The following is a 20,802-nucleotide window of genomic DNA, read 5'->3' on the forward strand; positions in this document are numbered from 1 at the left end:
TTATGTTTTTCTTATGTGCTTTATATATAGATGTTTTCTTTTCTCACCGTGCAATTTATGGATGTTTTAGGTGAGGAAGATCTGGCTTTGAGTGGAATCTAAAATGCCAACAGTTGATTTATGGGTATGCTATGATATTGTGACATCGGGGCAGAGGATTTCTAAGACATGATTTGTATTTGTATATGGAGTAAAACCTATTATTTTGAAAACAATTTGTAAACTCTTAAATTTTACCTTTCAAGTTTTATTTCCAGTTATTTTGGATATTGAAGAAAGAACAGTTATGAAGTTTTATGTGAACCCTTTTACCAACTTCGAAAGTTTATTTTTCTTAATTTAATTACATTATTACGATGTATGTGTTGGGGTAGTAAGGGTGTCACAATTGATTTCTGAATTTTATATTTACGTAAATCATTAAAATACAAAGTAACGAGTATAAATATGAGTATTTAAAATTTCAATGAATCTATATATAGAAAGTAGAGATAAAGACAGAGAAAATGAATGGAAGAAAAATAGTTAAATATATAGTTGTTTGATTATCTATAGTAATAGATAAAGGAAAATATACGTCATCTTGTAACTGATTTTGTCTAAAAAATAATAGATAATCATACCCTTAACTAATTTTTATTTTATATATTCTAATTTTATTTGTAATAATATGATTATATATTTAAATAGTTTAATTTTAATAATTTTTTAAGTATATTTTGTCTTTTCACTTAAAATATTTAAATTTCTATATTTTAATTTGAATTATTTTTTAAGTATATTTTTGTCTTTTTGTCTTAAATTTTTGAATTTCTATATTTTAATTTTAATAATTTTTTATTTCTATTATTTATTAATTATTTTCTTTTTAAATATTTTATAACATTAATAAAATTTTATAATTTTAATCTCTCTAATTTTATCTTACTTTTTATTTTATAAATATAATTTGGATTATTCATTTTATAATTAAATTAATTTTTTTTAAATTTTTTATGAGTTTACATTCTAAGAATGTATTGAAATTCCTCAATCTTTGATTATTAGATAGCAACAACATGAATATTCTGATTATTAGACATTATGTTATAATTCTACTACTGATCGTACTATATGTTATTTTTAAATTTGAACTCCTAAACTTTATTTGTTATGTATGACATTTTATTTTGTATGAATGAACTTGTTTTGATTTACATAATTATGTTTGATTTAATATCTTTAAATAGGATAATTATTTAATAAAATTTTGAATTTTAAAAAAATAATTTTTCACAGAATTTTCCACGGATTTATCCATGGGTAATTTCCCACGGACTAATCCGTGGGTAATTCTGTGAAATTTTTTTTTTAATTCAAAATTGTATTAAATAATTGTCCTATTTAAAGATATTAAATCAATCATAATTATGTAAATCAAAACAAATTCATTCATACAAAATAAAATGTCATACATAACAAATAAAGTTTAAGAGTTCAAATTTAAAAATAACATATAGTACGATCAGTAGAATTATAACATAATGTCTAATAATCAGAATATTCATGTTGTTGTTATCTAATAATCAAATATTGAGGGGTTTCAATACATTCTTAGAATGTAAACCCATAAAAAATTTAAAAAAATTTAATTTAATTATAAAATGAATAATTCAAATTATATTTATAAAATAAAAAGTAAGATAAAATTAGAGAGATTAAAATTATAAAATTTTAATAATGTTATAAAACATTAAAAAAGAAAAGAATTAATAAATAATAGAAATAAAAAATTATTTAAATTACAATATAGAAATTCAAAAATTTAAGACAAAAAGAGAAAAATATACTTAAAAAATAATTCAAATTAAAATATGGAAATTCAAATATTTTAAGTGAAAAGACAAAAATATACTTAAAAAATTATTAAAATTAAATTATTTAAATATATAATCATATTATTACAAATAAAATTAGAATATATAAAATAAAAATCAGTTAAGGGTATGATTATCTATTATTTTTTAGACAAAATCAGTTACAAGATGACGTATAACTTTATATTAAATGTGAATTTTGTAAATTCAACTGTTAAATTAAAAATACTTTACTCTTAAATCATATATACAAAATGTTATATTAATCAAAGATGATTTCTTATAAAACAAAATTGAATCTGTTGGAAAATTTATATTTTCGATGAGAAAATTTTTGTAGGAAAAGCTATATTATTGATGAAATATTTCAGACAAATTTATATTTGTCAAAAATGTAAGAACTGGTTCTAAATTTGATATGAAAATATTATGATATTATTAGATAAGATTTTAAGTTAGTATTTTATTAATGGTTGATAATTAAAAAATAAAACAAGGATAAATACATTTTTTGAATTTTATATGTTTGATTTAAGATAACTTATAAAATAACTCTTGGTAAAGTTATTCTGCTCAGTAACTCATGACGTGTGTTGAATTTTATCAATCCAATTAATTGTTAAATTAAAATTTATTAAATTTTACTAATAATTAATATAAAAAATTAATTAGTTTTGGAATAAATTATTTGTGAATTAACAATATAATTGAAACATTAATTATTTTAAATTATTTAACTAAAATCTTATTGACAATTTAGTATATGATCTTAATATTTTTGTATAACTAATATCTGACTTTAAATTTGATATGAGAATATTATATATAATTAGATAAGATTTTAAGTTAGTATTTTATTAATAGTTGATAATTAAAAAAAAACAAGGATAAATACATTTTTTGAATTTTATATGTTTGATTTAAGGTAAATAAATATATTAAATGAATTAATAATTTATTTAAAATATTATAATTTAATTTATAAGTATGTATTAAATAAATATTTATAATTTTTTAAATTATATTATCATTATAAATTATAAAACTAAATAATTTAAATTATAATTTTAAATAAAAATAAGTAGATGTTAATTATAAAAGTAAGTATATATAAATAAATAATAATTAAATATATTATTATTATTATTATTTGTAATATAAAATTATTATATATTATTATTATAGTACAAATATGAGATTGTATATTCGAGGATGACTTAAATGAATTAATTTGTACAAGTTATACTAACAACATACGTATACATTTCGGTAGCTTACTCATCAAAACTTTACAGTTAAGCGTGCTTGACCTGGAGTAGTACAGGGATGGTGACCTTCTGGGAAGTTTCCCAGAAATTGCACAAGTAAGGATAAAACACGCTAAACAATGAAATATCGTGAAATAAAACCCTTGAGAGGCCAAATATGAGGGTTGTTACATTAATAAATTTATTAAAATTAAAAAAAATTATAATTTTCGACGAAAAAATCCTTCAGGGTAATTTCCCCCGGATAAAAATCCGTCGGTAAATATTTCAGACAAGCAATTTACCGACGGGTTAGTGTCCGTCGGTAATCCGTGGGAAATGCACTATTATCCACGGATTTTTGGCATTTCCCACGGATTTTGGCCGTTTGTAATAGCGAATTTTCTTATAGTGATATGTAACCCTTACATAACTTGAGATTAATTAGAAGAAAGTAGAGAAACCACACTTATCATTTTTTTTTTGAAATAGCAAAATAAAGTTTTAATTATATGGCACTAGGGGTGCCAAGACCCTATGTACAAGATACTTGGTTAGAAGTAGTATAATCCAGATGACTACACTACTGATAACCAAGAAGAGAAGAATAAAGATGATTTAAGCCCACAAGTGTTGTGCGGCGTCGAGCCCATTACAAAACAAAAGACTAATTGCATTTGTGGCCATGTGACTACGTTAATTTAAGCCGTTCTCCCTTGTCCCCTGTCGAACCTCCCTTGACATCTAGCTCATTGTGTTTCCTGCTTGTTGCTTGTCTTACCCCTAGGATCACATCCTTTGTTACCCAAATGAAGTTAGGCACGTGCCAGGGTCGGCCTCCCATTGTACATAGTTGAAGGTGAAATCCTTGTCCATTTTTAGCCAAGACCATGTCGTATATTTGATTTTCTATTGAAGTTGCTCAATATCCAATCTTTCTTGTCTAAAAATGATGTTATTTCTGACCAACCAAATGTTATATACGACTGCGCACCACAAGATTTTCTAGCCTTTTGTTGCTTTTCCAAAAGAAATTGAGCACGGTAGCTGCATGAAATGTTGTTCGGTATTTGAATGTAGTACAATAGATAAATTTTCCCACCCATAACATGCTTTCCAGAGTGTGTCAATTGTGTTGAATACAAAGAACAAGTGGTGGCTTATTTCTTGAGTCCCCTTGTAGAACCTGCATAGTTGATCCTCAAAAGAAACCCCAATATTTCTTTTTATCAGATTATCAACAGTTGGCATTTGCATTTTGATGTAATCTCCAGATTAGAGTTGCTGCCTTAGGCGAGATTTTTAGCTTCCATAATTGCTTGAGAACCGGTATCTCATCTCTTCCATATTTCCATGATAGTTTTTCCTTGTAAGCTGAAATGACACTGTATTTCACATCTTGTCCTGGATCCCACACCTAGAAGTCTTGATGTATATTATTGAATGAACCTTCTTGAAGTAATGATTCCAGTTCTTGTAGTTGAGTATCGTCCCTTCGTATCCTTCTTCTTCTCCACTTGAGACCCCAGATCGATAGTGCTCCGCTCCATGTCCCCATGTTTTTAATTGTCCAGTGGTTCTGTAATGAGTTCACATACAACCTTGGGAATTTATCCGCCAGGGATATGTTACCTAGCCACTTGTCCTCCCAAAACCTGATCCTTTCCACATCCAACAACTTCCTAGTCATCATATTGTCAAACCATTGTTGCTCAATGTTTGACCCACATACCCGCCTTAGATCTTTCCACCAATATGAATGACTCCTTTTATCCTCACCTTCCACTAAGTTCCTCCAACCTCCATATTTCAATTCTAATGATTTTTATAACAGCCCAATTTTTTTCACTAGGCCAAGGGCCCAATTCGTTTCCCGGAACGGGCCATTTCAAAAGTGAAACGGGCCGTTCCGGAATAAGGAAATACTTAGAAAATGAAGTGGGAGAACGGGCCGTTCCAATTGGAGAACGGGCCGTTCTGGTTTGGAGAACAGGCCGTTCCGGAGGGAGAACGGGCCTTTCTGGAAGCAGAAGGGGCCGTTCTGCTGGGTTTGAGAACGGGCCGTTCTGATTTTAGAACGGGCCGTTCCAGTTGAGAAATTTGCGTAGGTTTGAAGGGTCCAGAACGGGCCTTCCACTTTTGGAACGGGCAGTTCCGGTAGGTGAGCTTGAAATCCTATAAATAGCGCCCCTCACCTCTCATTTTCACACACCTCTCATTTCTGATTTCTTTTCTTCTGCTCTCTCTCTTCTTTCCTCTATTTTCTGCTTCTGACCGAGGAGAACCCAGCGAGGGAGACCAACCAGATCTAGTGTAGATTTAGCTTCTACATATCTAGATTCAGCTTCTACATATCCAGGTACGGGAGAAAAAGGGGATATTTATATGTAGAGTTACATGAGGGAATTGGGTAGAGGAAGAGTCCCTTAGTATTATGAGTAATTTTATAATTATTTATGTTTGAAGAATTATTGGTCTTATTTGATTCTATATATATTTAGGACTACGAATATATGATTAATTTGTAAGAATGATGATTTGGGAGAGAGAACGAAATTATAGAAAAGTGTTTGTAAGTTAGGTTGTGAAAAATTGGATGATTTCTGTTTGAGATATTAATGATCCCATTAGATTTTGTATGTGTTGAGGATTAGAAATATATATATAATTTGTAAGAATGATGATTTGAGAGGGAGAACGAAATTGTAGAAAAGTGCCTGTGAGCTAGGTTTTGGAACAATTGGGGGTTTTACTATTTATGTTGAATTATATTAAATTTGGTAATTCCGTTGAGTCTTATATTAATTTATGGATATCATTGTTATATTATTTGATAATAATTGATGATCTAGATGTGAATTGCTTGAGGGGTGTGTAAACCCTTATTTTGTTGGACTTATCTGTTGTGTATATGATATGGAATTGTGCATGTTTTTGTGATATGAGATGAGATGTTTTATGGACATGATTATGAATGTGATTGTGATTGAGATGTATTTCCTCACACTAATGACTAGGGATGGCACGGCCCCTGGGTAAGTGGTGCTACAGGGAGGGCGTGACCCTAGCATGGTGTGGGATGAGTAAGACAGTTAACACACACCACTTATGTCGATTATGGCAGCCCTGACATAGGGTTAATTGCAAGAGATTGTATGGATTATAATGTGATTGTGGTTCCTCACACTAATGACTAGGGATGGCACGACCCCTGGGTAAGTGATGCTACAGGGAGGGCGTGACCCTAGTATGGTGTGGGTTGAGTGAGGCAATTAACCCGTATCACTTGTGTCAGATGTGGCGAGGTCTTGACATAGTGTTAATTGTAAGATTGGCGTGCATTATGGATGTGGAAATGATATTGTTAATTGTAAGATTTATGTGGAATGTGATAGATTGTTGTGAATGCGAATTGTGACATGATTATGATGCGCGATTGATAAAGTTTGATACGTTGAAACGTTTATGAATATTTTGTTAAGTATCGAGTTATAATGAGATGATATGTTGTGTATTTGTATGTACTTTACATATAGATGTTTTCTTTTCTCACCGTATAATTTTGTGGATGTTTTAGGTGAGGAAGACCCGGCTGCGAGTGGCATCTAGAATGCCAACAGATAAATTAGGGGTATGCTCTGATATTGTGACATCGGGGCAGAGGACTTTTAGGATAGAATTTTTATATGAATTTGGAATTGTAAATATAATTTTGAAAATAATTTGTAAACTTTTGTGTTTCATTTTCTAAATCTTTAATGTTGTGGTTATTGAAGAACGATTTTTGAAGTTTCTCATGTGAATCCTTTTTACCGAAATTTAAACATTTATTTTTAAAACTACAATATATGTATTGGGATAGTAAGGGTGTCACAATTTTCCCCATAGGCTATTGGAGGGTCATAGAAAAGATTCCATCTCCACTTCCCCAGTAATGATTCATTGAACAGGACAATGTCTTTGATGCCTAGCCCCCCTTGATTTTTGCTTTGGCATACCCTATCCCAGCTTCTCCATGCCACCTTCTTGTGATCCCTCATGTGTCCTCACAAGAAGTTCTGTTGTAACCTCACTAGCTGGAGATGGACTTTCTTAGGGATTCTGAAGAAAGACAAGTAGAATAAAAGAAGTGAAGAGAGGACAGAGTTAATCAGACAAGCTCAACCAACCAGCGATAGGAAGAAACCACTCATCATACGGTAAATATATAAATCGAAACTTATCACTTCCATGTGTTAAAATCAAATTGCAAACTTCTATTTCCTTATCAGGAACTTTTTGTAATATTTCATTGTTATCAATCCTCTTTCCCACCATGCAATGGTCTCTAAAAATAGTTCATGGTCTAAACAAAACAAATATACTGTATTTTTAATTAGTTTTTTTTAATTAGCTAGTATGTATTTAATTGTTTATTGTTAACACATTTGAATTTAAAATTAGAGTCGTAATATTTAAATAATTTAATACAACATCGTTATTTTTTTTAAAGAAAAAAAATTACAAAAATAATCGCGATGAGGTTTAAACCTAGATCTCTATACTTCTAACTATTTCAACCCCTCTACCCAACCACTAGATTAACCCTAGTGATTCAACATCGTTATTTTTAATATACATCCACGACATGCAAAATAAAAACGACATGCACAAAAAAAATTTTTAGAGTCAGTCCTAGTTCACTATTACATCATTATCTCACCACCCGCAACAATTATATGATGAAAAAACAACCCCGTAAATTTAATTAATTTAAAAAATATTTTTAAAATCAAATTAGTACTTATTTTAAGAGACAAAATATAAGGCTCATGATATATACATCTCTTTTTTTATAGGTAAATTTCATTTTTTTCAAAAAAATAATTAAATTTCTAAAATATCCTTATTTTTTATTATTTTTAATTTTTTTATTTTACACCTTAAATAATTTAACACTTTTTTTTCACACCTTCCCCTGTTTTCACATGCACTCCCTTACCTTTCCTCTACTCTTACTTATTTTGGAAGGTAATTTTAATTCTTTTAGTTTTATATTACTCTCTTCCCCTCTCCTCTCTCAATTTTCTCACTATTATCTTCTTCCTCCTCGCTTTTAGTTTTAACACGCATCTAGAACGTAAAACTAGTTTTCAATAACATTATAGATGCGTGTGGATTAAATATACACTAAATTTTATATTAATCCAAGATTATTTGATACTTCATTCTTATAAAAAAAAAATTAATGTAATATATACCTTTTAAAATATAATAAAATATGAACACTTTGATTACCTTCAAGTTGTTGTTCAATTTTAATAAAATTTGATACACATATAAAGTGATATAACCTTTCAATCTAACGGTTAAATTTATAAAATTCATGTTTAATATAAAGTTATTGAGCGGTGTAATACTTAGTCAAAGTTACACCGGTGTCGTTTAAACCCTCCCATCTCTCTCTATATATATATATATATTTAAATACAAATAAGAAAAGAAAAGAATTTATATACATGATAAATAAAAGACAAAACACACACATAAACAACATAAATGAAAAATAAAATATTTTATTGTTTATTGTTTATTTTATTTTATTATAGTAGTATATTTTATTTCTATTATATTTATTTTTATTATATTTTATTATTATTATTATCATTATTATTTTATGTTATCTCTATATATAAGACAGGAAAGCAAATAATTAGGGTTTTTTTCAGTTGGCCAAATTTTATTTTAATTTTTTTATTATAATAGTATATTTTATTTTTATTATGTGTTTTTGTTTACTCAGCAACTCGAATTAAAATTAGGTGTTTAAAGTTAAAATATTGACTAATAATATTTATCATATTTCTAATAATAAGTATTATTGGTATTATTTTTTAGATCTTGGTTTCAAAAAGATTTTTCAATCTCAATTAAATTTATTATTAGATTGAGCAATGGGTGATCAAGACAAAACATGTAACATTCCACTTTTCCAAATAGATTAATAAAATGCTTTTTTAATTAATTAATTTGGAAATAAAATATTTTAAGTGATTTGATAAGATGATCTCTAGTAATTATCTTTTTTAATTTAAATATATGAGGTTAATTAGTTGGGTTTTTTTACTAACGGGCTACGTGTGCGAGTAAGAGTTAGGGTTTTGTTTAAATACATTTGTATGGCTAAGTTTGCCTCTCATGCGATCTGATCGTACTTTATGATCTGAAGAGGGATGCAAAGCAGACACAACTAGAAAGGAACTTGAAGATCAGAATCTTGGAGTTAACCTTAATCAAGGTAAGGGGAGTGAGATTATTGTTGGGTAGTAAGATTGACCCTCAATCCATAGGTTATGTTCATATGTGTGTGGGTAAGGGATAAACCCAAACCTAGTGTAATTTGTTAAGAAATTAGATGTTTTGAATATGTTATAAGTGAGTATTGATGTGTTAATTATAAGACTTGTATGTGATCATGAATCTATATATGAGTGTTTGTGGGTTCTTAGGAGAACCCTAAGGATGTATATAAACCCTTAAGTAGGAATGAATTCGAAGTAATTTTAAATTACGTGACTAAAATGTGGATTAATTAGACTATTGAAACCTTTTTAACAGATTAAAATCATTGAAACCATAGAAGTCATATATTTAAAAAATCACAAATTATGCAGAAAAATTATTTACTAATACTGCATCAGGCGATAACTTGGGCTCATCGAGCGCAGGTAACACAAAATGCTTGTGGCCTCGAGCACACCAGGTGAGGGCTTGGCCTTGCCGAGTGTGGAAGCCCAAAATACTTTTGGCATTATTGACACAAGACGTGAGTGTAGTCATGTTGGGCGAAGGAGCTCTAGAGGTCTTCTCGATGCATCTCGTTAAGCGTGGAGAGGATCACGATAGGTGCACTAGTATAGAAAGGGTCTTCTACGTCGCGTATTTTGAGCCTTTTACGTCGGAAAAGGCTCTGACGTTAATACGGGAGTCGTAAATTTACGTCGCCTCTGCAAGGCGACGTAAATTTACGTCGGGGCTTCTCATAGACCGACGTAAAAAGGGGCCAAATTCATGCCACAATTTTACGTCGGGCATGGCCTGGTCCGACGTAAATTTACGTCGGGCCTTGCAATGGCCGACGTAAATTTACGTCGAACCAGCCCATGCCCGACGTAAATTGTGTGGGTTTTTTTTTTAAAACGTTTTTAAATTGATATACCCAACACCTGCATATAAATATAGTCCAGAATACCAAATCTAAACTAGCCAGTCCAAAATAGAAATTCAAATTGTATTTCAAAATTGAATGACAAAAAGAAAATAATATATAAATCTTAAAAAACATAAATTATGACAATGTAAATCCTATTATCCTAAAAAAGCTATAAAACATGTTTGTCAATGCTATCTAACTAACTAAACTAACTAACTATCAAACTATAAACATAATATCTAACTAACTAAACTTAGAAAAAAAGTTGCCCATTGTTCTCTTATGTTGAGCATCTCATCTTCGGGCAATGGAGATGGATCTTGAAAGACCTGAAAGGGTAATTTAAGTGTCATTAATATGCAATGTTAATTATTCTAAAGGTAAATATAGTTAAATAAATTTTGATATGAATTACCTGCGCCCAAGAATCAATAATACCCGCAGAAACTATGGCTCTCATCCAATACATGATGTAATAGCCACATTCAAACGAGTCTTGTTTCTTATTACACTAAAATGGGAAACAAATAACTATTAATTCCAAAGTCAATAAATTTAAATATTATTGACTGTATGAATTAATTTGCTAACCTTAGGGTATATGAAATGCAATGACTTTGATGATCTGGCTCTTCCACTTAATATATTAGCTCCAGACACGATTCTAATTAATTGAAATAAAAATAAATGTTAGCCAATATATATAATTACAGTGTTAAAACATAATGAAAAAATTTAGTTACCCATGTAATTGGCTTTTAATTTCCTGGCTTGGTTTTCGATGAAGTGAACAAAACCACACCACGGTATATTCCTTAGGAATGATTACCATTAACTGCCAATGAGACCTACATTGTATGACAAACAAATCAGTTAAAAAATTACCATGATTAAAAAATCAATTAAAAAACTAACCCGTCAATGTATGGAGCCATGTATATATGTCTTCTTGAGTCACTCATCCATGTTTGCATATATTGTTGGATCTGGACCTGAGTGTTTCCTGATTTTTGGATGGATTGAGGCTCAATAAATCCATATACTTCTGCTTGTGCTTGCTCCACACTCAATTTGTCCATGTACCTAACACAAATAATTATTATAAGTTAAATGTAATTATTGTAAATTTAGACTCATAAAAGAAAATATGACTTACATGGCCCACAACTGTATGACAGATATATTTAACATGGAGTTTCCCCCAACAATCTCTAATGCATCAGGCAGAGATATGTATAGTGGAACATCAGAGTTATCAACTCCAAAAACTCTAATGTCCCACTGCAATTGAATTGGCTGCTTCTTTAATCGTGGTAATTTGATTAGAAGCTTAGATATGAGATCATCCTCAGCTTCTGCGATATTAGCATCATGAACATGAGGTTCTCTAATGACCTCCTTACCACGATTGATAAAATCCTAAAGAAATAATCAAAATTAGTTAAACAATAATAGAATTATAAGAATCTAAAAGAGCAATAATATAATTACCTCTGGTCGTGCTGAAAGCGGCATGACCAAACGTTTTGGCCAAGCTAAGAATATGCCGGTTGCCTGCCCCACTAGTTGAACCTCTGTATTGGGCAAAGGCACTGGAGTAGCAACATCTTGAACTTGGTCAACCACAACCCGTGTCCAGTCTGGCTGTAGAGGGACACCATGGATGGTTGAGCCACCCTCAAATACTCGGCCAATAGCCACTAACCGTGGGGGGTCATCCTCAACATATAACTCACACTGGTTTGGTACATCAGTGTGAGTGTGATCCAGTGAGGGATCTGGAGCAGCACAACTCCCTTTAGTGCTGACTCAAACACCATCATGAGCAACTACAATCCGTTGCTGAGAACGAGCCAAAAGTTCAAACTTCTGTTCAAACTATTTTTCAATATTCTTCAGTTTCTCTTCAAACTGCATCTCCAATCTCTGCTCCAATTTCTGTATAACCTCTTGACTGCAAGAGTTGACAGTGTTCCTCGATGATCGGCCACCAAAGAAATCTCGGTGGCTCCAAGAACCACCAACACCACACACACGACCTCCGTGCTCTGGCTTTCCTATGGCCATTGTGAGGATATCATTCCGACCATCGGAAACAAATGAGCCCTGGGTGCTCTGCTCAACTAAACCCTCCTGCAACAATAAGGAAGATTAAAAAATCTTATGAATTAAATGAGTTGAAATGAAGAGTCTTAGTTTGTATATTTTTACTTACTATTTTATTAGCAACGACCCTTGCAGACTCAGAAGTCATTTGCCCATCTAGTTTTGTCCGGGCTGCTATCCACATCTCATGGCGGGGAGGTGACTCCACACGGTCAGCATCCTCAACCCTTGCTGCATGTGCCCTAGCCTTCTTCATTTGCTTTTTTTTTTCTTTCATATCCCCCTTTTGACAATAGATGGGGTGCATCATTCTTGGCCTGTCGTTCTTGGGCAGCTATTCTTTTAGCCTGCAATAATACAAAAAAGAAAATGAGATAAATTAAAATATACCTTAAGTATTTGTGTCAATGTAAAAGTTATCAATAACTAACCTGCCACGAAGGGTCCAATCGAGTGGCACGAAATTGCATCCACTCCTCATCAGTTATCTGGTACTTTAGACAGGGAGTCTCATTTTGGCGCTCTCCAAATACATACTCTCGTGTCAAGAAAGTCTTGAAGTCTCTCCACCTGGTGGCAAGGGCAGATAACATCTTCCTCCTCATGCCCTCAGTGTTGGGAATGTCAAAATTTTTCTATGAAAATAACAACAAATAATAAATAATGTATTTAAGTTATATAATATTGAAAGGATGTGAAAGTATATACCTGAATATCCTGCCACATGAGGTTCTTGTCAACCTTCTGAATGTCATCCCATGATGGAATGATAATAGAAACATGTCGTCGAGCTAGGACTCCCAAATAGCTCTTAAACTTGGAAGCATTTGGGCCTGATGCCTTGCCAGAACGAGGATCCACCTCAACCGGTGTCCTCTCCTTGGCAATGTGCCCAACTGTCAACCCAGACAATCGGGTGACAGATCTACCTTCCCTCCTTCCACTGCCAGACCCAGAATCCTCCATAATCCTGAAAAAATTAAACTGTCATTATTAAAACAATGAATTAATTGAATAGACAAATAAAGTAAAAAAGATAATAACAATATAGCAACAAAATAACTAATAAAAAAACAAATAATACATAAACAGAAACCTATTAGGTTGGAATGTTTTCCCATATTCCTTCATCATGATCACTTCGAATAGCATGTATTTCGTCCACTTCATTGTCCGCAATAGGACCAAATGATCTGCTTGAAAAAGACGGTGTCTCATGCATATCTAGAGACTCATCTTCGTGAGTTCCATGCATGGTTCTTCCTTCGAGGACCACTGACCATTTCTCATTACATGGATCCTTTACATAAAAAACTTGTCTTGCTTGATATGTCATAATAAAAGGTTCATCCTTATAGCCGACCTTATTCAAATCAACCAAAGTAAATCCTAAATCATCTGTTCGCACACCTGTATTACCATCAACCCATTTACACTTGAACACAGGCACTCTAAACGTAACATAATCAATTTCCCATATGTCTTCTATGACTCCGAAATAACTCATGGATGTTGTAATGGGATTTTTATCTTTTGAACTAGCAAAGTGCACAGCCTCAGCCTGAATTGTAACCCCACTATTTTGTACTCTACTTTTGTCATCTTCTGTTTTTGTATAAAAACAATATTTGTTAATGTCATACCCACCAAATGTAATGACATCGTTGTTAGGCCCACGCGCGAGTCTCAAAAGTGTATCAGAAGCATTAACCTCACCATAAACCTTTTTCTTAAACCAAGCTAAGAAACTCTTGTTATGTTCATTCAATACCCATTTCTCAGTCATGCAGGGGTGTGCTATCTTGATTTCATCTATGTGTTCTGATATGTAAGGAATTACTTCATCAGTGTTGTTCAATATGTACAAATGTGCTTGGTCAACTTCTGTTCGACTCACAGTTCTAATCTTTAAACTTTGAGTACCCTTACCAAATTGTTTCCCATCATGTCGAGTCTTGAGAATTCCTATTGGTTGTGATTTCGACATGTACCCTGAACAAAACTCAATGGCTTCTTTTGCAATGTACCTCTCCACAATAGAGGCTTCTGGGCGGTATTGATTCTTGACATATCCTTTTAAGATCTTCATATATCTCTCAACAGGGTACATCCATCTAAGACAAATCGGGCCACACAATCGAATCTCCTTAACCAAATGAACTATCAAATGCACCATGATATCAAAAAATGAAGGTGGAAAATACATTTCCAATTGACATAAGATTGTGATTGCTTCATTTTCTAACTCATCTAACTTTACAGGGTCAATTACTTTGTTGCAAATGGCATTGAAGAATAAACACAATCGAGTAATAGCAACTCTAACAGAAGATGGTAAAATGTTACGAATAGCCACAGGCAAAAGTTGTTGCATTAACACATGACAATCGTGAGACTTTAAACCAATCAACTTCAAATCTTGCATAGACACCAGACTCTTAACATTTGCGGAGTACCCTTGTGGAACTTTCACACTGCTTAAGCACTCACAAAAGCTTTTTTTTTCTTTCTTTGATAGAGTATGACAAGCTGGAGGCAAGTAAGTGTGTCTTCCAATAGACTGAGGATGCAACTCAGAACGTATACCCATGTCCACCAAATCTTGTCGTGCTTTCACTCCATCTTTAGTCTTTCCTTTGATGTTTAGCAATGTCCTAATTACACTATCACAAACATTTTTCTCCACATGCATCACATCTATGCAGTGTCTAACATCTAACTTGCACCAGTAAGGAAGATTAAAGAATATTGATCGTTTCTTCCAGATATTTCTCTCAGTTGACTTCTTTTGCGTCTTTCCGAACACAATGTTAATGTTCTTCACCCGTTGATATACTTCTTCACCATTGCGCGGTGTCGAGGCAATTTCATCCTCTTGACTTCCATTGAATGCTTTCTTCAATCTACGGTATGGATGACTACGAACAAGAAACTTACGATGCCTAGTGTACGCAGTCTTTTGCCCATGTTTCAATTGGGTATAACTTGTGTTTTCTTCACATATAGGGCATGCATAATGACCCTTCACACTATACCCACTCAAGTTACCATATTCTGGAAAATCATTTATTGTGAAAAATAACATTGCACGCATGGTAAATTTTTCTTCACGATATGCATCAAACACCTCCATTCCTGTGTCCCATAACATTTTCAAGTCATCAATCAATGGACTAAGATACACATCTATGTCATTTCCTGGTTGTCGGGGACCTGATATCATCATAGACAACATAATATATTTTCTCTTCATGCATAGCCAAGGAGGCAAATTATAAATGACCAACAAAACTGGCCATGAACTGTGTTTACTACTTAAGTTCCCATAAGGATTCATGCCATCTGTAGCTAAACCAATTCTCAAGTTTCTTAACTCTACACCAAATTCTGGAAATATTTCATCAATCCTCTTCCATTGCGGAGAATCAGCTGGATGTCGAAGAAAGTTGTCACATTTTCTACCATTTTCATGCCATGTGAGGTTTTTTGCATCCTCTTTAATGGCAAACAATCTTTTAAACCTAGGTATTATTGGCAAATACCATAAGACCTTAGCAGGGGGACCCTCTATTTCTTCCTCACCATTACTTCCATCAGTTTTCTTTTTGAACCGCGACAATCCACATGTGGGACACACTTTCAGTGTAGCAAAATCATTTGTATACAATATGCAATCATTAGGGCACGCGTGTATCTTCTTATACTCCAAACCCATTGGACATAGTATCTTTTTTGCATCATAGTTGCGATTAGGTAACGTGTTATCTTCTGGAAGCATCTCCTACAATAACTCCAATAATTCTGTGAAACTTTTATCAGTCCAGCCATTTCTTGCTTTTAAACTAAACAATTTTAAAGTTGCTGATAATCTTGTAAACATACTGCATCCTGGGTACAATGGTTGCTCAAAATCAGACTTTAAGGTATCATACACATGTGCTCTTTCAAAATTTTCTTCACCAACATCACGTATCATCTCTTCTAAGTTATCGTCCATCCCTTCAAAATTTTCAGTTGTTGACACTGTTGGAATGTCTAATATTTCTCTGTGCCATGTCCATACTGTATAACTCTTCACAATACCATATATAAACAGGTGATCACGTATTTCTCCAACTTCTTGACGTATCTGATTCAAACATCGAACACATGAACAATAATATGCCCCTTTGATGGGTTTCCCATTTTCTCTTGCAAATTGTAAGAACTCTTCAACTCCATTTCTGTACTCTTGACTAATGCGACTTGCATTCATCCAACTTCGATTCATTATCTATATATTAACACAAATTAACTATTGACTCAGTTATTCATAAATTTTCTAACCTAAACTACAACCCTAAAAAATCGATGGTAAACTAAAGGTCAATGCCTAAAAAAGTCTCTTCTTTAATGCATCTGGAACGGCCCGTACTGAAATCAGAACGGGCTGTTCCAGATCAACAAATTACAACAACAAAAATTCCATCAGAACGGGCCGTTCTCCTTGCAGAACGGACCGTACTGCTTGCAGAACGGCCCATTCTGCAAGGAGAACAGGCTGTTCTCCATGCAGAACGGGCCGTTCTCCTTGCAGAACGGGCCGTTCCAGATGAACGTAAAACACAAAAATAAACAAAATAATGGGAAGAATATGAGAATGAAAGTTACCTCAGTGCAGACTCTTCAAGGACTTAGACTAAGAGCAATGTGTCCAAACAAGGGCCTCCAAAACTTACGTACAAGAATATGAGAATCAATATGAGAGTAGAAGGAGAGTAGAAGGCGCGCAGGAATATGAGAATATTGGGAGGTTTGTAGTACGAGGAGATAATTTACGTCGGCCTGGTAGGGGTCCGACATAAATTATCAATTCTACGTCGGGCAGGTACACAGCCGACGTAGAACTGATAATTTACGTCGGACCCCTACCAGGCTGACGTAAATTATCTTCTGTTTATTTACGATTGTGCCACCGCATTTTTATAACGTCGGCCTTTGCCCATTCCGACGTAATTTAAGAGACGTAAAAGGAACTTTTTGCACTAGTCGTGTGATTCCTTCTAAGGGTCGGTGGCCTCATACGTGCCGAGCACAAGACGGGTCTTTCTAAGCACAACCTTGTATTTGAATTTAGTTCTTATGTGTGTGTGTGAGGGATTTGCATACATAAGTGATTATGATAAGTGAAAATATTAAGTGATGAATTGTGAAATGATAAAGTGATCGGTGACAAAACGTGATGTGCTATGAATTATAAGTGATAAGTGATTATGTGTGGTAAATGCATTGAGTCTTGAATGTCATGCATCATGGACATTTGTGTTTTGTGATACGTACAATGTGGAATACATCGCTAGGGAAGGTCTCCTTAGGTAAAAGCTTGGAATTAGTCTTTGGGGATAACTTGGTTTAGGAAGTCCCAATCTTGTCCATTATGTACATGGTGCGTATCTTACGCAGCTCAACTATATCAACAACACCCTAGTAGTATATCTTTCTAGTAAGAGTGTTATGATGATTTGACCCAACATGTACTCCTAGACTACTCAATTTTTGGATAGGGAAAAGTGATTTTACTAGCACCACATGCATATACTTTAAGAAAGTCTAGTCTATGTATGATCATAACATTTTGCTCATGTCTGAACTATATTTTGATTGATGTCATGATGGAATGAGATATAAACTGAGTTGAAATTATTGTATGGATTGATGAGAAATTTAATTATTGATTTTATATAATATTTTTGTGTGGCTACCCAACCTTATTCTATATCGGTAGCTAAAGTGAGATATGTTCTCACTCCTCTATTTTCCTTGAGGATGTTTTATATGTGATTGTAAGAGGCTTCCTTTGGAGGAATCTAGTTGATTAAAGGGATATCTATGATATATGTGATATCGAGGAATCTTGGATTTTATTTCATGCTTTCTATTTTAAGAATTATAGTTTACTTTACTTAAAACATACCGTTTTTAAGTTTGTAATAGCCATGCGTTGGTTTAATTTTATTTGAATTTCAAATGTGATATTCTTTATTTTTGTTTGAAGTTATTCCATTATCATATTTCCTTTTATGATCATTATGTTTATTTAATTACACATATGGGATAAAGGATGTTACATAACAAGTATTATTAAGAACAAAAGAAAAATAATTAACGAGATAAAGATATTTATTGAATAAAGCCACTTAAAGTTTGCTTTCCTCTCGCTCTAAACAAATACTTTCAATGTTCAACTCCTTTATCATTAGCTCCTTCCTCCTTGCATTTCAAAACTAATAAAAACAATAAAAACACCTAAAACTAAAAGGATTCTACTAATTAATAAAATTAAATTAAAATACAAATATTTGACAAAAATATTCGAAAAATAATTATCTAAATTAAATAAAATATATTGTCATATCTTCTAGTGATGACAACCAAAATAAAAAATTGTTTCATTATATGCAAATTCACTAATCACATTCTTAATTAGAGTTTATTTTTCATAAAACTAATGTTATGCATATGCGTGCATATTTATATACCTTTTATATTATATATTTACATTCTATTTAATCTAGATGTGTAAATATGAATATATATAATAATGTAAGGAAAGTATTTCCCCATATACTAGGAGCAAAATTGGCGCAAGGTCACTTGACATCAGATACTGCATTTTGGGTTGAAACAAGTGCTGAAGCTGCAATGGACATCTTTGCTTTATACAAACCGCTTTTTAATTTCTATGGAAAAGAGTGCGTAGCTTATTGACGAAACACCCAAACATCTAGCTACATATTTATACTCTTAAACCAGCTTGCATGTGTTGGGCGCTTTTTGACACTAATTATGATGTCTATTAATTTATTAAGTGAATGATGCAAAAACAACATTGATCATTTAATTTAAAAATAATGCTCAATTTTCCACTCTGATGGCTGAAATGAGAAAGAAAATTCATGAAGTGCCTACACGAGGTGGGTTTGGTGATAAAAGTAATCATTTCTGCCCAATACATTTACATCATGAAAGAACAGTAAAAATAATAGAACTCACATCTATTTCAAACTACACGAGTATATATGAATATAAATATATAATACCATAAACTCAGAAGCATATTGAAGGAAAGTATCTCCCCATATGTTGGGAGGAAAACTCGCGCAAGGTCGTCTGATATCAGATACTGCGCATTTTGGGTTGAAACAACTGCTGAAGCTGGAAGGGACATCTTTTGCTTTATACAAATTTAATGCTTTGTAATTTCTGTAGTTTATATTGATGAAACACCCAAACATCTATCTAGGTATTTATAGGGAATCGCAGTTTAACTTTTTACTCTTAAAGCAGCTTGCTCGTGTTTCTTGGTTTCTTCAAGGCTAATTTATACGGATAAAATAGGGCAATATGATAAAATGAAAAATAAATAAATAAAGGGCAATGTATTGTTTTTATTTTAACACTAATTAAGTGAATGATGCAAAACAACGTTGATCAGTTTAACAATATAACATATATTTTTTTTATTCATGTATAAGAAATTGTTTGACATTGAATCACCATGCTCGATTTTCCACTCCGACAGCTGGAAAATGAGAAAGAAAATTCATGGACGTTGACATCACGTGAATTTGTCCTAATGCATGCAAGTTGGTTATAAAAATAATCATTTCTCTCCAAAATTATTTTGATTTTTATATATTTTAATTTGGAGTTGTTAGTTCGCATATAATATATATATATATATGTATATATATATATATATATATATATATATAAACGTATAAAATAATTTCCCTTATGTTACTAACCTGACTTCAAGAAAAAAAAAATGTAATTATTATATTTCTGGAAAGCTAAGTCATGATACACCTCAATGTAGGTTTTGAGTGGTGAGAGTTGGGATATAAACAAGTCCCACATCAATAAAATAAGATAAGAAATAATAATTAATATAGTACAAACATACTTCAATGATTGAGAAGTCTTTTGGGTGATGACCAAGAGCAAAACCGTGAGGGTTTAGGCCCAAAGCGGACAATATCGATCTCATCATTATGGAGCATGTGTGTAATAACCTTATAAAAATAACCTTCATAAAATATCTCCTCAGAAAAATACCACAAAATAACCCCCAATAGTGGTATTAGAGTCGCAGGTTGGATTCGTTGACAACTAATAACCCCTCATAACTCATAACATATAATGTGATATATAAAGACAGATTCCGCTGCATGAAATGTCAGGTTGGATTCGTTGGCAACCAATAACCCCTCATAACTCATAATATATAATGTGATATATAAAGACAGATTTCGCTGCATGAAAGGTTAGATTTCTTGTTTAAGAGGAGGATTGTTAGGATACAAACAAGTCCCATATCGGTAAAATAAGATAAGAAATAACAACTTATATAGTACAAACA

At 32.3% G+C, this 20,802-nt stretch overlaps 3 protein-coding genes across 4 annotated transcripts in view; all 3 read right to left on the minus strand.

Moving 5' to 3' along the window:
* LOC145952601 (putative sesquiterpene synthase) overlaps positions 1 to 19,698 on the minus strand; it is a 37,790-nt gene extending 18,092 nt beyond the window's left edge. Inside the window, exon 1 of the mRNA XM_083065332.1 lies at positions 19,481 to 19,698. The gene's annotated coding sequence lies outside the window, so the exon portion shown is untranslated. The remainder of the gene's footprint in view (positions 1 to 19,480) is intronic.
* On the minus strand, positions 10,334 to 12,741 carry LOC145952803 (uncharacterized). 2 transcript variants are annotated; one of them, XR_014430296.1, is made up of 5 exons: positions 11,452 to 12,741; positions 11,211 to 11,378; positions 10,887 to 11,143; positions 10,711 to 10,806; positions 10,334 to 10,624 (listed from the first exon to the last, which is right to left on the minus strand). XR_014430296.1 is itself a non-coding variant. In XM_083065806.1 (3 exons), the coding sequence occupies exons 1-3, from the start codon at positions 11,484 to 11,486 to the stop codon at positions 11,035 to 11,037; spliced, it is 312 nt and encodes a 103-aa protein (XP_082921932.1). In that variant the 5' UTR covers positions 11,487 to 12,741; the 3' UTR covers positions 10,830 to 11,034. The 2 variants fall into 2 exon arrangements, 1 of the variants encoding a protein (XP_082921932.1); XM_083065806.1 differs by lacking the exons at positions 10,334 to 10,624; positions 10,711 to 10,806 and having other exon boundaries at positions 10,830 to 11,143.
* LOC145952898 (uncharacterized) lies at positions 13,209 to 16,815 on the minus strand. The gene is made up of 2 exons (XM_083066006.1): positions 13,498 to 16,815; positions 13,209 to 13,371 (listed from the first exon to the last, which is right to left on the minus strand). The coding sequence occupies exon 1, from the start codon at positions 16,177 to 16,179 to the stop codon at positions 13,501 to 13,503; it is 2,679 nt and encodes an 892-aa protein (XP_082922132.1). The 5' UTR covers positions 16,180 to 16,815; the 3' UTR covers positions 13,209 to 13,371; positions 13,498 to 13,500.
* Positions 19,699 to 20,802: the final 1,104 nt, after the last annotated feature.

Source organism: Cajanus cajan, chromosome 10, assembly GCF_000230855.2.
Source record: "Cajanus cajan strain Asha chromosome 10, NIPB_CcT2T_4, whole genome shotgun sequence".
NCBI lineage: Eukaryota > Viridiplantae > Streptophyta > Magnoliopsida > Fabales > Fabaceae > Cajanus > Cajanus cajan.